At 44.2% G+C, this 13,443-nt stretch overlaps 1 protein-coding gene across 1 annotated transcript in view; it reads right to left on the bottom strand.

The window, feature by feature from the left end:
• The window catches only part of SF3B3 (splicing factor 3b subunit 3), a 28,400-nt gene that overhangs the window by 2,491 nt on the left and 12,466 nt on the right, over nucleotides 1-13,443 (bottom strand). Inside the window, exons 12-24 of the mRNA XM_021541098.3 lie at nucleotides 11,501-11,652; nucleotides 10,949-11,104; nucleotides 10,642-10,797; nucleotides 9,827-9,970; nucleotides 8,848-8,970; nucleotides 7,377-7,531; nucleotides 6,146-6,320; nucleotides 5,324-5,529; nucleotides 4,274-4,430; nucleotides 2,801-2,926; nucleotides 1,874-2,086; nucleotides 840-938; nucleotides 282-425 (exon numbers count right to left, since the gene is read on the bottom strand). Coding sequence (XP_021396773.1) covers nucleotides 282-425; nucleotides 840-938; nucleotides 1,874-2,086; nucleotides 2,801-2,926; nucleotides 4,274-4,430; nucleotides 5,324-5,529; nucleotides 6,146-6,320; nucleotides 7,377-7,531; nucleotides 8,848-8,970; nucleotides 9,827-9,970; nucleotides 10,642-10,797; nucleotides 10,949-11,104; nucleotides 11,501-11,652 — 2,006 coding nt within the window. The remainder of the gene's footprint in view (nucleotides 1-281; nucleotides 426-839; nucleotides 939-1,873; nucleotides 2,087-2,800; nucleotides 2,927-4,273; nucleotides 4,431-5,323; nucleotides 5,530-6,145; nucleotides 6,321-7,376; nucleotides 7,532-8,847; nucleotides 8,971-9,826; nucleotides 9,971-10,641; nucleotides 10,798-10,948; nucleotides 11,105-11,500; nucleotides 11,653-13,443) is intronic.

The following is a 13,443-nucleotide window of genomic DNA, read 5'->3' as shown; positions in this document are numbered from 1 at the left end:
CTCCTCCCTCCTCAGACACTGAATCACCCAAAGCTCCTTGAAAGCACAAACAGATACAGAACAACAGTGCAACAAGGAATGCTCTTAACTCTTTACAGAACCAATTCAGAGCTCAACGAACTCCTTGTCTTCACTTCTGCACTGGAGATACAAGCTCTCCTGTAGCTCAGGTTTTCAGCCACTGTGGAGCCCTCCAGGGAATGCAGCACATTTAATAGACTGGCTTTAGGTGGGTGCACAAAAAGCAGCAAGACTGCAGCCTGATGCTTGTGCTTGCTTACCTCATGGGAAGTAAAAGGGACCAAGATTCCTATCCCCCCTGATAAGGTGGTATAAACAAGAGATTCAGAGCCTCCTGGAATCAGTGTGGTCTTCTGCAAGGAAAGCACCGTTTCTCCCACGTGATAATTCATAATCACTTCAGCCTGAAAGGAAGCACAGAAGCATGTTTTTTCTTTAGCTTATATAAAAGCATCAAAGGGCTTGAGAGAGGAAAGCAGAATAAATTCAGCCAACTGCTAGTTCTGAAATGCCTTTTTAGAGAGGAAGTGCCTTCCACCTGTGACCAGATGGCAAAACTCAGCTGGACAAACAGATGCAAGTAATGAGAGAAAGCAGCAGAAGAAAATGAGCTGCTTCCATCAAACACACCAAACTGGCTTCAGTTGTGATTTCAGCATTTTGGCTTGCAGCAACAGTGAAAACAGATCACTCACAGCAGAGCAGACTGTGTAAAGCAGAACTGCCAATACATCTCCTGGACAACACTGCAAACGTCTTCAGAGAAAAGCAGTGCATTCTTTTCCTAAAATAACCATGTGCTTCCCACAAAGTATTACCTTCTGTGATGCTCCATTGAGCAGGCCCCTGTCCCAGAGAGCTTTGTTTCCTGTGGGATCCTCATCTACTTCATCATTGGTGTTGGGAGGCAATCTCACCTGTGTTGAAAGAGGAAAGAAGAATCAGCAAGCTGCAGAGAAGCAGCACAATCTCTGGAGAACTCTTGTGCTGTCTGAAAGGCTGCTTTTGTGGACCCTGCAAGAACCACTTTATACTTACAGCAGAATCATCCAGGTGCCTCTCCAAAATAGCCTCTACAGTTATATGACAACTGTGCTAACAAGACAAATAACCCATCACTCAGAAACACAGGCAGGGCCCCACAGCCAGCCTCTGCCTGGCCTGGCACTTGCAGATCACCCTGGGAGGTATGGTCAAACCGATCTGAAGGTGGTTTCCACTAAGGAAACAGTTTGATGGATGTGGGGCAGGAAATCTGAAGAGGACTGATTTGTGTGTTTTGGCCAAATCCTGCAGGCGCAGCATCTGACACTTGCTGAACTCTGCACTCCAAAGCACCCGAGCACGCTTCAGAAAGAGATCAAAGCTCTGCCAGAAAGACCATCTATTCTTTCCTCCTCCCTTGCTGAAATCCAGCCAAGTGGGGAAGTGTTGGCTGACAAAGCCAACTGTGAAGAGGAAGTGACAGAGAAAACTCGATGCCAGCAATGAGGTTTAGTCAGAAAAAGTAAGAGTGATAACCCTGACTCAAATTCTCATGGGTCCTTTCACAGCAACAAGCTTCTTTTCAAGGCTTACTGACAGTAAGTTTTGAGACAATATAAACACAAATTACTGGACACCTCAGAAATATGTTTATGACTTGCTGATGCTTTAACTTACTCGCTTCATTTAACAAACAGATAAACTATCTTTTCAGCCCACTATGACAACAAAGACACCCCAGGAAAACAAGTCAATAGTACAGGGTGTTGTCTCCAGCTAATGACATTCTCATTCTTTTAAGATAAATCATGGATGCTTTAAGGGAAAATATGTCCAAAAAGGCCTGACTTCAGCAAAGCATACTCACCACACAGATGTTACCAAACTTGTCTGCTCCAGCCACAGTGTCATAATCCAGGAGTGTTGCTGTAGTGACCCACCGGGGGTAAGTGTCATCAGCAAAGATAATGAGCTGGTTCTCGTTCCTTTTGTAACGCACCCAGATGAAACTTTCCTGAACATCTGAAACAATCACTCTGTGCCCAATGGTTTGGATGCCACAGATGTAGTTGGCAATGTGCTTTTGAGAGAGAAAGGACAAAACCTTAAGTGCTTCAAAGAGGGAAGTATAACACTACTCCAGCTGAAACACTCTTTTTTCCCCTGTGAACTACAGCTCACTCCCCACTTCCCATAATTTCCTCCAAAAATACCCTAATTTCTGCCATACTACAGTCCCAATCTAAATACACCAATACAAGGCAACCTAACATGCATCACATGGCATTCACAGCCTTCCCTGTATGAACACTGTCCAGAGAACAAGTGCTGCTGGTGAGACAGTGACTGGAGATGTCAGGACATCCCTACAAGCAGGTATTGCTTCCATGTCTCCTCACTACATGGTCATGGAAGGCCCAAGAAGGAAAGCTTCAATTTTTCATGTGAGTCATGTTTTAGGAAAAAAAAAAACAAACTAACAAAACCACACACCAAAAAAAAAAAGCTCCAAGTTCCCAGTCTGTCTGTTAGCTTGCCGGAGTTCTTTTGTGCAGTAATGAGCTACTGGCACAGGTTCTGCAGCTTGCACGAGAGAGGGAGGAGTAGCAATTAAGTTAGAAAATCTCTAGTCCAGCATTCCTCTGGATAGATGCACCCAGCAAGGCAAACACACAGCTCTGATAACCAAATGAACAGTTGGGCTGGAGTAGCAGCTAAACCCTGTGTTTCCCTCTGGCTGCAAAGTATTACTCGCTCCAAGCTAACTGCTCTGGTCAGGAACAGAGGGCAGTACCTTATTCTCACATTTCCGAAGCAGTTTCTTCTTGCCCAGGTCATACACACGCAGGAGCTTTCCAACTCCAATTAAGACTCGGCCTTGGAATGGAGCAATGGCTGCAGGGACCTCCTCCACAGGGGTCTAGAGAGGGAAGAGGAAGATTGTGAAATCCTCATCATTAAGAGAGCTAACATTAAATAAACCTTCAGACCAGATTCAGATAATGGTATGGCTGAAGTTCACTGGCCTGTACCAAGGCTTTCAATGTAAAAGGCTATTAACAATCTTTTCCTACAGGAGAGGCAACAGGTCAGTCCCTCACAGGCAGATATCACACACAGAGCTAAGAGAGCCATGAACACTCACACATAACCCACTGCTGTCAGTGCACCCTAACTGAAGCACAGGACTGGTGTAAGAGCCCCATACTGGGCAGGCAGCAAAAGAAGAATGAGGGTCTGGTTGCCTCAGTTCTTAGTACTGGCTTACATCCTACTGAAAGACTTTAGACTGCCTAAATCTACCCAGACTGTTTTTAAAGCAAGGCATGAATATAATTCACCCATCTGACATTGCCACCAAAGAAATTGTTAAATATGAACAACTGCAGTGTGTCCACAATTTCAGTAATTCAAACATGGTTACTGTCTGAAAAATCTCCCACCACTAATCAATCCAAAATGATCAGCTACAGCAGAGAAGGAGAATATGTAGAGCTTCCAGTTACAGCATTCCTAGCTTGACTGCACTGGTTAAGAAAATTTTATTTCACAACTTCAGCTCTGTCAACTTCCCAGTGGGTGTTCAGTGGCAGCAGAAAAGGCCATGGTCCAGGACAGAACCCACTCACTGCATCAGGACTCTAGGAAATGAGTAAGCCACAACATTCCTTTCCATGTGTTCATCTGCTCAAATCTCAGCCATGCTGAAAGCATGTGGGAAGAACAGTAATTTTTCTGCTACAACTTTTGCTGAAGCCCCCGAGACCTATCAAACAAGTTGGTCACTAATAATTTCTACACACAATCAAACAGCAACCAAGGAAGATGACAGCTCACAACAGCTGCACATGGTCAGCCAAGGACTGATAGTCTTAGCTCTAGGGTTCAAGTAACCCAAGTATGAATTTGCTCTGTAAACAAGTGCTTTAGCAGCTCTCTGAGCTCATATTCCAGAAAGCAAACAGAGCCATTTTCCCTCCACTCCCTAACAGGGGTATGAAAAACACTGCTCCTTTCCAATTTACCCAATTAGATGGGTAAAACTGGGATTCTTGCGAGATCTGTGTTCAATTCTCAGCTCTGCAAAAGATGTACCAAATGATTTTGTAGGAGGCAGCAAATTTTCTCCAAGGATGCTTCCAGTGTGTAACACCAGCACGATAATCTTGCCCAGGATGCACCAAGTACTGCAATGTAACTGCAGCACTCAGGCAAGCAAGAACTACTCCAACATTCAGCCTGGAAATGATCCCATTATTCCCCATACCTTGTGCAGAAACTCCAGCTTCTCACCACTATTCACCAGCTTGTATGTGTAGACAAACCCCCCAGCAACTGAGCGTGGGTTCAGAATCAGGTCCTTGGCGACTCCCACCAGCACGTACCACTCATCACCAGTGTTGGAGAAGCGGCACACAGCCACGCTGGAAATGACAGACACACCAGGACATCAGTGTCATCACCACACTAATGCTGCACACCTGCATTCCCTGACAGCACAACCTGCACCCACCCAGCAGAGATTTGAGAGTCCAAACCTTCAACACTGACATTCCCTTTTAAGAAGGCATTTTTCCTCCTTGTAGAAATGTTTAACGCAGATTTGTTCATTCTTCCACACTACACTCTCTGTATGTGTTCTAGCTGTCACATATGCCCAAAGCATTTTATGTTTTCACAATGCCCAGTGTTACTTTACACTTTCACAGGTTGGACACTGCCTAGTGATGTGCAAAACTCTACTAGAAGCTATTTTCCAAAGGCTGTTCCCACCAGGACATAGATAAATAACTTTCCTCATCTTCCAGTGTTATTTCCTGCTCAGTAAATAGCTCAGGCAGGTTGGAAATGGCAGGTCAGCCTTTTGGACTAACATGACCTAACTCTACTTCACCTGCTGAGGCACTTGCTATTCTTCATGGTTATTGTGTTGGTTTTCCCCTCCAGTCCTCTAACACTTCCCTTTCCATTTAATCTATCCTCAGTTTATCTGGATGAGAAGGAAAAGTAAGAGATAATAGCACATTCTCTTTTTCCTAGATCTCTTATCTGTCATTTACATCCCTGTGTTGTTCTTTAGGCACTGGGGTACAGCAACCACATTTGGAGCATGACAAGCTCTTAATGCCACATGAGGACAAGATTAGAGTTGGAAGGGAAGGAAGGGCAAGACATATCACCTCTGGAATTTCAAGCCAGTCTCTTGATAATATGTTCCATCTGGATTTCAGCTCAGTAACAGGATAAGCAAAAGGACAAAAACACCTAAGACTCATCAGAAGCAGGCACTCTTGCTGCATCTGGCAATGCTTCTTACCTGAAAGCAGCTTCATTCTGCTCCAGCTGGACCAGATCTAATGTATTTCCCTGGATGGGGTTCATCACTCTGATGACAGAGGCCCACTGACCATTCCCTGCCTTGGGAGCACCAAAGATGGACTCGGGAAGATTCTCATTCAGAAAGGCTGCAGCCATCTCTGCAGCCAGCTCCCTCTCATCCTCACCCGCAGCCTCCACCATCTCCTACAGCATTGAAGGACAGGAGAAAAGAACAGCTCAGTGACTTCCTTTCCCAGTATGCTGATGCTCTGCATAGAACACAACCTCCCTGTTTTGCCTAAGCCCAAGTATTCTGGGGTATTCTTCTGCCTATGAAGACATAAAACCCATTAAGTCCCAAAGCTTCTACCCAGCCTAAGCTTATTCCCCAGGGAGCCTCAACAGCTCGGAGCACGGCTGTGTCAGCTCTGCCCTGCCCCAGTGACAGTTGTCTGGGGATTTGTTTCTCCAATGAACCCTGGAAACAATCCTGAGAAGAAAATAAACAACCCACTGAAATGCAAGCATCCTCAATCAACCACAGAAACCCCACAGAACATGTTACACAAGCAGGACTGTCCTCCACTAGGGTGATTTTAAAATATGCCCTAACAACACACAAAGGAAGGAACACTGGGAAGTGGTGCATTCTGCTGAGATTTGTGTTTTCATCTCCACTCCTCTTCCAGTACCTGCATTCACATGGGGCAGAAAGCCTAGCAGGTAATGGCAGCTGGGAACTAATGAGCAGGGAGCACTTCCAGATGCCAAAGTCCCCTCTGGGGAACAGATGGGAGTACCTGTCCCCCAACTCAAGTACCTCAGCCATTTGCTGCTTCCTCTGTGCCTTGGTGGCCTCAGTGTAAGCGTTGTGGTCTGTCTCAATGATGATCAGGTTGTTGCTCTCTGGATGAATGACAAATTTTCGGGGTGTGTACTGCAACGGGAAGGCAACCTGGTTGAAGACTGCTCCCAGCTTCTCCAGTGCCAAAATCCTGGAGAACAAAGATGTAACATGTGTTGACCATGGCCTAAAAACAGCTGTCCAAGAGAATGAAACTGGAATGGAACTTTTTCTTTGTGAAACTGGCTAGTGCTAGAGAGGAGCAGCACCTTTCTCAGGCCAGACAGCAACTAGTAAACAGCTCCAGAGAGCAGAGCAAAACTAACATCCTGAAATGGGAGCCCATGGTGTGACACAGGTGTATGCTGCAGCACAAGGTCTTTAAGGGCTCTTGCTGTCCCAGGATGAGTTCTGACTGGTGCTGAAGTGAGTCTATCCCAAGAAGAACAAAGAGCACATGGAAGAAGGAAAGTGCACGTTTGGGGAACACATCATCTGAATCCAAATGTGACACTGACTTTGACATATAATCAAATACTCCTCAGAGGCACTTCAGTTAAAATGAGTAAGAGCTGGCATTGCGTTTTTCATTCTTCCTGTGACTTGCCAGCTGAAATGCCAGTTCTTCTGGCACTTGGTGTCTAAAAACCACAAGTCTTTCCAGAAAGAATGGCTCCTTTAAAAGCAATGAATGCTGTAATATTTCAGTGAGGACTGATATGAAAAAAGTGCCTGTTCAAGTGCATACAGCACAGCATCTGACTTTGTCGTCCATTATTTTCATTTATCTTTTTAGTATCTCAGCTGAACTTTAAAAAAGGCAACAAACACATCCCTGTCATGCCTCTGGTTTCTGAAATCACGTGGTTTATTTCCTGCAAAGCAACCAATTCAGATCACAAACCACAAGACCCTAATACATAACAGGTCCACATTTATTAAAAGCTTCCCTCTCTCAGGATTACATTCACTTTAAAAAGCTAGAAAATACAAATCTGAGAAGCACGCCCCCTTTATTTTTGACAGCATAACTTTCCTTAAACTGTCTGTTTTCTGAAATCCATCCAAGTGTTTCTATCAAATCATTATCCATAATAAAAAAATCTTTTTGAAGTCAAGTCACTTGAATGTCAGGTGGAATTCACCACCACTTCACCTGCCTGGCATCCCAGCCCACAAGCATTGGTGTCTCCCCTCTGATGCTTACCTCAATGTGTTTGTGGAGATGGCCACAATGCCCTCAGGGCACTGCTCAGAAGCAAAACCAGATGCAAACTCCAGTGTCTCATAAGACAAGGGAGTCAGGTGGAAGCGTGATTGATAGGAATAACTAAGCCAGGAACGGCTTGACATGGCCAGCACCTGAGAAAGACAGGCAGCTAATTTATTAGGTTTGGAAATGGAGGCAAGCTCACTTTATGCAATAGGAATGTACTGTACAGTGCCCAACTCTTCCCCACTGGAACAACTGAATTCTTGCGGGTAGACCCCACCCAGCTCAGAAGACACCTGAAGAGACACTCCTTACTTTCAGCTTTCTCTGGAAATTGCATATGGCATGAAAAAGAACTTTAAAGCAATATAAATACAACAAATACTCCAACTGAGATGCACTGAAACTATTACCTGTAAAAGCCAAGATCAACAATACCATCACTTCACCTTCTTCTAATAGCTTGTTCTAATGGGAACAGGTCTTTTAAAATATTTACTGCTTTGTCACAATCCAAGTGCTGTAGCACTCTTAGTGAAATTTACTAAAAATCATCACCAGCCTAAATCAAATTATGACAAATAAAGGAAGCACACTGACTTCCAAACTTTTCAGCTTTATACATATGGCTAAATGAGTTTCAGTGCAACCTTGGTTTCTGCCTGGGTGACAACAGTTGATCTCAAAGCAGAGAGAGATTATTCTCAGTTATTCTACAGGTATTCTCTGCTAGAGCTGCAAAGCTCCTCATCTCCAAGTTACTCCAAGCTGGCAAGAGCAAGATGAAGAGATTCACCCAGTGTACCTTAACACTACAGCAGAGCTCAAATTCCCAGATCCAGCTCCCTACGCCGATCAGCAGTATTTCTCAACTCTGAAGGTGTCATCCAAAAATGAGTCAGGCAGGGGGTGGCTGATTTCCCCAGTGCCACATCAGAAGGGCTGGAAATGGCACTTCTGATGAAACATATTCTTCCTTCTATGCCAAATCTTGCAGATATTTTCCTTGAACCATGTATGGCCACTGTCCAGCCCTTGGCTGAGCTATTCTCAACATGCAAGGACACAACCATTCACTGCATCAAGCATTCAAGGTTAAGTTCTCTGCACAGAGCTCTCTCCATCTCTGTGCACTACAGCAGGCAAGATCTGCCTCTCAGCCCAAGAACCTGCTCAGACCTCTCCAAGCACACTGTAAACACAGCCTATCAGTCAGATGAATCCTAGTTCAGAGAAGGCAGGGCAGCAGTACACAGCAGTAAGGGAAGTAAGAACTAGGCTGTTTGTGAAAGAACAAGCTGTGAGCCAGGCAGCTCCATAATGAAATCATTCTACTTCCCACCCTTACCCAGAGGGTCCTGCTGTGCTGCAGGGATGCTTCCCCACCCTGCCCACCCATAAAAAAATCTGGGATGTGGTGCCTGGGGAGTGGATCTGCACCCCTGCAAGAGCTCTCCTCCCTTACCGCCTCCTGGCCTTGCATTCGGACACGGAAGAGTTTGACAGGCCGGGAGCCGAGGTATCTGGTCCTGGTGTCGGAGAGATCGCCAGTGACAGGGTCCAGGACGGTCCGCAGCAGCACACCGTTCTTGACAGCAGCAAAACAAGAAGATGCAGGTTGAAGGTAAGAAGTAACTTACTATGTGCATAATTCAAAACAACTGAGAGGCAGTTTCTGAAGAATTTAGCAGTTTGTTTTCCTAGCTGTCGGCACAACTCTCCCCTACAACCACAATTTTAATAGCAAAGAAAGCACAGCTCCTGCACAGTTCTACAGGGCAGAAAGAACTGCCCCCAAAATAAAACAAAGACTGAGAACTTTAGTATATCACATAAGCCATTAAAACCTGAAGATGGATTCCAGATCCCAGTCCCTCTTGATATTAAGGATTTACCCAAAAACTCATGCTCCTTAAAAAGAGATTGCATTCTGACATCAAACTTGAGGCATGTGGAAGAACCTGAACTATGATGATTGTTTTTACCACATGTTGAATTGTCAAAGATCACAGAATCTGTAATGGATGTAACAAAAATCTGTGCAACAGCTAAGTTGTTAGAGCAGAGCCTCTGCTTGTGGGCAGTTACTTGTTTGATACTCTTCCCTACAGGCAGTTTTTAAAGAGCTGCTCAACGTTTCACCCAGAAATATTTCTTAAAATATGCCTTCCTTCTTGAATGGGAAAAGCACAGTCTGTCCTACAAAAAATCTGGTGTAATACATTGTTTTTTGACTAGTCTTTAATCTAAAAATGTATGGGGAAACTCACAGCTCTACAAAGTCACACAGTGAATTCCCCAGTCAGGGTTGTCAAACACATTGTAACAAAGAGGGAAGTCAGGCTTTGTTGCACTGCATGATGACAGGGCTATTTTAACAATCCACCTTTCAAGCAAAAGCTCAAGACACACCTGTCAGAACCAGGCAGGAACCATTTCCTCACCTGCAGTCCAATGTTCAGGTACAGAAAGCCAATGGAGCCCCTCTCTCCCAGCTCATCCTGCTTCTCTGTGCCACCCATCTCCACGATGCACAACGACTCGGGCTGTGCAGGCAGTGCCTGCATACTCAGGGGCTGTAAACAATCCTGGGGGAAACAGGACAGAAGGACAACGCCAGTCAGCCAGGCTTGGCATGGCAAGACAGGATTCAACCTCCATCTAAGCAGCTTAAAGATGCCCTTTCAGATCTTCCAGAAAGAAGTATTCACACAAAAAAAAAAGAAAAAAAAAGGCACAACAGATGCTGGCTCTATGCATTTTGGCAAGCAGGAGTGGTAGCTGCCTGCCCTTTAGAGAAGAAAAACTGGATCTTTCCAAATTCTTCTAGCACCATTTGCTGCTATTTAGCATGGAGTGACCTGAGCAAACTTTAGGTTACTACAACCAGCTTTGAACACCTCATCTGCTGCAGAGAGACGAATGATTAAGTCTGGTTTGCTGCCAACTTGCTTGCAGAATGAGTCTGCTTTTAATACAGGTACAAACAGGGAGGTGAGAGGGGGAAACCCCACAAAAAACCCACCGGAAAAAAAAAAAAAAAACAGAAGAAAATTACTGTCTGACTCATCAGCTGAACCTCCAGAGGCATGAGTGATTCTCAATAAAAGCAGAATATCTATTAGAGGGAATGATCAAGGGCCACGCTTCCTACCAACGAGCAGAGAATAATCATGTTTGGATGGTTACAGTCCAAATCTGGAGGATCTTTCTGAATATTTCAAACCAATGAAAGGGTAAAACCGGAGCAGCTACTCACTGAAGGGTCAAGTGAAATAATTCTGACAGTGTTGTCCACCAGTCCAACAGCAAGGAACCGGGAACGCTGTTCCCCAGGGGGAACATTGGCCAGGCTCATGCAAACAACATCAGCCGACATCTCCTTTCTCTCCGTGTACTCATTCAGCTGTCCTGACTGAGAAAGAAAAACATAAAACTTACTAATTAGATACTTTGTTTTTAAACAATGCTTTGAATTTGTTATATAAACAATATCACAATTTAAAAAACATTTATTAATCCACGCTTCACTCTTCCAAACTCATTCACAACATTAACATACATACCGGGTCCATCTCAAAGTAAACCAGTTCTCCTCCAGTCAGTGCTATCACTACTTGTCTTTGGTTCACAGCACATTTTACAATGGTTTTCTTCCCTGGTGTCTTCCATTCATTTACTCTTTTATCTGCTCGGATGTGCCGGATCCCATCTGGATAAACCTGAAGGCAAACAAAAAATGTCACATCAATTCTGTTTGTACCATCTCCTTGCTCCCCTTTCACTGGTGGCTCTGACTCAGCAGAAGCCAACGGCAAGAACTGCTCCTGGCAGCCAGGGATCCATCAACTATGCACCAGGCTGAACCAGCAGGACGATACTTGCCAGCTGGGAGAATTGCATCCTTCAGCCACAGCAAAGAATTACTAAAGGAGAATAGAACCATTTTGAACTGGTCCAGCTTCACTTCGTAAGATGTAAAAAGGGTAAGGCTGAATCAGCATCATTCTCTGCCAATCAGCATCCTTAGATATGTGTTCCACTACTGCAGAAATCACATCCCTGCAGCAGGCTGAGAGTGACAGACAGTAGACATATAAGAAGCAGCTTTCCATTACCTGTACTAAAGCATCATCACCAAGAAGAGAGCAGGACAAGGTCGGTGTAGTACCCAGGAATCCAGAGTCAGTCACTTCTTCTACAGTCTCTCCGATAGACAGCACCAGTGTGGCATTTACGAAGGACACGATAATGTAGGCATCAAATTCATCTGATCAAGGGAGACGGGAAAAAAAGAGAGTGCTGATTTAATAAACGCAAGGCTTCCCAACACGATCAACAGTCTGACAAATGTCTAGCAGTTACTTTTCAGCAGAATTCCAGTGATAATTACAGCTGCTGACAGTATTGCACAAGTTCGCTCTAGGACGTGCTGTCCAAAAGCCAGCCACTGCCGGACTCCAAACAATGCAAGACCGAGCCAGAGATCAAACCATGATCAAACCAGATCCGCAATCAATTCACAATACTCTGGATTCTGGCAAGCAAGATTCTTGTACATTCTTTTTCAAAGAATGCTCCAGTTCTCAAAGCCTTTAGGACAGTTGTTTCCCCTCACCCAAGGAGCTGAATCCAGATTTAACATCCAACAAACTACATATTCTACTCCAAAAATTTGAACATAGGGAATCTATCCACAGAAACCACACCACAGACATTGCACTCAGGAGGTTTCAGGACCACAATTTCTATCTAGCAGCCACGCAATAAAAGGCTGCAGAGAACAATTAGTGTGCATTGCAGCAGAGTTCAGGGTTAAACCTGCTCCATCCTCCTCCAGAAGCTCAACTGGATTCCATTCACACTGTGAGAGTCTTCTGGGATAAGAAACAATTGGATTTTTAAGATAGTTGCAATACTGTCATTTTATCCCAAAAGAAGTAAAGGTCAGTGTTTCCTCTATTATCTCCAGTACTGGCTTCTCCCCAAAGAGGACAGCGTGGGAGACTCCTGTAGCTTAGACATGGAGGAGCTATGCTAATCAAAATAATCTTAAGAGCCCATTTGGAAATAGGGAAACTTTGTGGGAAATGAGGGTAGTAGGACTGAGTAAAGCAAAAATCCCAGTTTATTGCTCTCTGCTTTCACTCTGTAGAAAGCTATAGGTCTTAAGAGGGGAAGAAGACAATCTCATTAAAATAGAATAAAAAAATCAACAGAAACAATGAAGTTTATTGGGAAATGGAGCCAGGAGCCTTGGAAGAGAAATAAGATTGCCTCAGAGAAGCAACTCCACTTCTACTGCTGTTATCATGCAGCTGCTATTTCTTAAAAAGAAAATTCCTCATTTTAACCCAACTCAACCCAAAACTCAGACTTGGGCACCACAGCGTACCTAGTGGAGGTGAAGGCATAAGAACTGTCAGTTTTCTGCCCTTGAAAGGAGATTCTCCATAATTTTCAAACATGGGAGACATAGAGAAGTGGCTAATAATTTTAACAGAAAAAGAAAATAAAGGAGTCTCACTGGGATGGAAACAGGATGCCACAAAATACGATGCACCAGCTTAAAGAACCCAGGCTGGGTTAACCAAAACAAAAGCTGCAAGAACTAATAATCCTTTCCTACCCACCCTGTTTAGATGGAAGCACTGCCAAACCTGCTGTGTCACGTTTATAACAAAAAGTTCTTACATACAGTTGAAAATATGCAAGTGAAAAATTAAAAAAACCCATCATTCTTCTCCATAACATCTGGTACACAGACCACAGCTCTGATCAAACTGAAGAGTTCTGTGTAACTAAAGCAATTTCAACAGAAGTCTGTGGCATGAACTCTGTTACTACTCTATTAACTGCTCACAGCCTGTAACCTCCAACAGCTCCAAAACAAACAGGAATTGGTCTATATGAGGAAATGAGAAAGCAAGAACTGAATCTGCAGAGAGAACTCCATCAGTAACACCAACAACCTGAATGCTTGGCTAAACACTTAATGTTGGAGAATTTCTCCAACATTAACAGCAGATGATGAGTTCAGCAAGACACACACTGCTTATTT

This window comes from Lonchura striata, chromosome 11 (genome assembly GCF_050655825.1).
Source record: "Lonchura striata isolate lonStrDom1 chromosome 11, ASM5065582v1, whole genome shotgun sequence".
Lineage (NCBI taxonomy): Eukaryota > Metazoa > Chordata > Aves > Passeriformes > Estrildidae > Lonchura > Lonchura striata.
The sequence above is the reverse complement of the archived record's forward strand: the minus strand, read 5'-3'. Positions and strand labels throughout refer to the sequence as shown.